Here is a 2,656-nt window from a genome sequence, read left to right on the forward strand (position 1 = left end):
TCTCCTCCATCAGCGCCCGCACCACCTTGGCCCTTTCCCCCTCCTCCCTTTCCCCCTCCCTCCGTTCCGATCCGCCCACCGCGACCCCCATCCCCCGCCGGCCCGCGAGCTCGACCCGGTAGCCGGCATGACGAGCGAAGATATCCCGCAGCACCACCCCCAACGCGCCCAGCGTCTCCTCCCTCCGGACAACCCCCAACGATTCCTCCCACGCCTCCTTCCCTGCCGGCCCCCAAACGCCCTTCGTCCCGTGCGCATGCCCACAGCGCGCGGGTACTGCCCGTTCGGTCTCCTCGCCCTCCCTCCCTCCCTGCCCATCCTCCTCCTCTTCGATACACCCCTCCCACTCCCATTCCTCCGACTCTGACTCCTCCCCTCCTTTCCTTTCCTGGACTTCTCTGCCTCCTTTTTCGCTGCCGGTACCGACCAGACCCTTGGGACTCGCCTCTCTCGCCACGGTTCCTAGTCTCCGGGCAGGGGCGACGGCGGGGCCGGGCGGAGAAGCAGAAAGAGATGTGCCACGGGGGAATGTCGGGGAAGAAAAGGAAGGTGAGGGAGGGGACGAGAAACGCAAATCCAAATCGACGGCGTCCTCTCCGCTCCTTTTCCTTCCGAGGCCAAGAAGGGGTTGTCCGTGATGCTTGTCCTCCTCCTCATCATGACATGCCATGGTCGTGGGACGCATGGCTGCCGACACACGCGCCTGCAGCCTGGCTTGTGCCTTGAGTTTCTCTTCTCTGTACATCATGGAGAGCTTTGGGACGGGTAGGGACTGCTGCGAGGGGGGAGTGGACAGTGCTCCCCCCGAGGGTGATACCTTCAGGGCACTGCCCCTCTCCCCAAAGTCTGCCGTCCTCCCCGTTCCTCCCGCATTCATGGTATCTTGGACTGATTCTGAGAAGCTCCTTCGGTTTTGTGGAGACCGGGGAGTGACCATCCTCCTGAAAATTGGGAGGAAATTAACACGGAGATGAGCTATACTTTCTCCCGCCGGTCCGAGCGCCAGTCTACACAGCCCGCCCCGCTGAGTGCTGTGAGACGCCGCGATTTTCAATTTAAAGCAGGTAAAGATGACAAGATAATCTCACTCGAGACTGAACCGATGCTCTTGACCAGAAAATTTCGGTCGTCCCGTCTGAAGAACGATGGACCGAGGCATTTCCATTCTCTGGCCTGCGGTTTTTGAAGTTTTGTCGTCGTTGGCGAGGGGGCATATACCCCCCCTGTACGAGCCCGCGCGGCACCTGTAACAGCGTCCCAGGCCCGCTGGGGCCTTCCACCTACCGGTGCTGACAGTCAGGAGGAGATTGCTGGAGAATAGGCTTGATTTTACGCACACGGTGGCAGGCATGGTGGTGGTGCCGGTGGGAGTGTCGCGCGCCAAGACGGGAGCATATTAGCCCGACGGCTTCAGGACTTGCTGTATCGAGCTTGTTGGAGGATCTGTCTACCGGCACTTAGCAATGCTCATGTCCGTCCGTGAAACGTTAAAGCGCATGGACACAAGAACTCAAACAGGAAGGCAAAGGAACGGAGTCAGGGACATTTATGACGTGGTTGCTTTTTCTTTCCCATGCCGGAGTTGCAGTGGCCAGAGGCAGTTGAAGATGGATGTGCTCAAGGCATTCATGACGCCCTAATCTGACATCCCCATTTGCATTTCCTTCTTCATAGGCGTTGCCCAGTCAGGTCATATCAACACGTCCGATGGCTACCTGTTTATAAAGCGGATCGCAACCCAGCAGGCAGGCCGGATGCCTTGCTCTCCTGGCTTCCCTTTCTTAGCCCCGCCCTTACCATATGTTTATTCACCTTCCCGCTACCCGTCACGGGGAGAACCTGTCTGAATTCAAACTCTCGTGGCACTTTGAACCCAGCCAGGTGCCGTCGACAGTGCCTCACGAGCTCCTCCTTCACCGCCCCCTGTCCGTCCCCCGCGCCCTCCCTGAGCACCACCACGGCCACCACCTTCTCTCCAAACACATCGTCGGGCATGCCTACCACCGCGGCGGACTCGACGCAGTGGTGCATCTGCAGCACGCCTTCCACCTCCGAGGACATCACTTTCTCGGCCCCCGTGCGAATCACGTCGGCCAACCTGCCCACCAGGCGGAACCTCCCGTCCGGATCCATCACCCCTAGATCGCCCGTGCAGAGCCAGGGGCCCTCTGTTTCCCCCGAAGCTTCTCTTCCGCCGCTTCGTCCACCTCGTTTTCCTCCTTTCTTTGGTGTTCCGAATGCCTGCGTGCCCGTGGGCGGCCTCGAAGGGAGGAGGAGGGGTGGGAGGGGAGGAGAACCAGGGAGGGAGGCAGGAGAGAGCTGAGGGTAGACCAGTACTGCGGCCGTTGCACCGGGTCGACGCCAGTAACCGTTCATGAGGTGGGGGCCTCGGGTCGCAATCTCCCCCACTTTCCCGACTTTGTCGACGAAAATTCGGGGACGCAGGCCAGGCCCCGGTCGTCGCGTTTCGGTGGAGGAGGATGAGTCTGGAGGAGCAGAAGGGGACGGCACGGTTGGACCGAACCTCCCCTCTCTTCCCGCCCTCTCCCTGTCCGCCCCTCGATCCTCCTCACGCCCTTCCACATCCAAGAGCGCTACCTCCACGCCGGGCGCTGGATGCCCGAGGGAGCCAGGGGGAGGGAGAGGGGGAGGGAGG

The 2,656-nt window shown here is 61.2% G+C and overlaps 1 protein-coding gene across 1 annotated transcript; it reads left to right on the top strand.

The window, feature by feature from the left end:
- Positions 1-1,545: 1,545 nt before the first annotated feature.
- On the top strand, positions 1,546-2,138 carry NGA_2079100 (amp-dependent synthetase and ligase; the record flags this gene model as incomplete). The annotated part of the gene is made up of 1 exon (XM_005853845.1): positions 1,546-2,138. A coding segment is annotated over one exon (417 nt), but the record flags the coding sequence as incomplete, so codon positions are not given.
- Positions 2,139-2,656: the final 518 nt, after the last annotated feature.

This window comes from Nannochloropsis gaditana, assembly GCF_000240725.1.
Source record: "Nannochloropsis gaditana CCMP526 unplaced genomic scaffold scaffold709, whole genome shotgun sequence".
NCBI classification, from domain to species: Eukaryota; class Eustigmatophyceae; order Eustigmatales; family Monodopsidaceae; genus Microchloropsis; species Microchloropsis gaditana.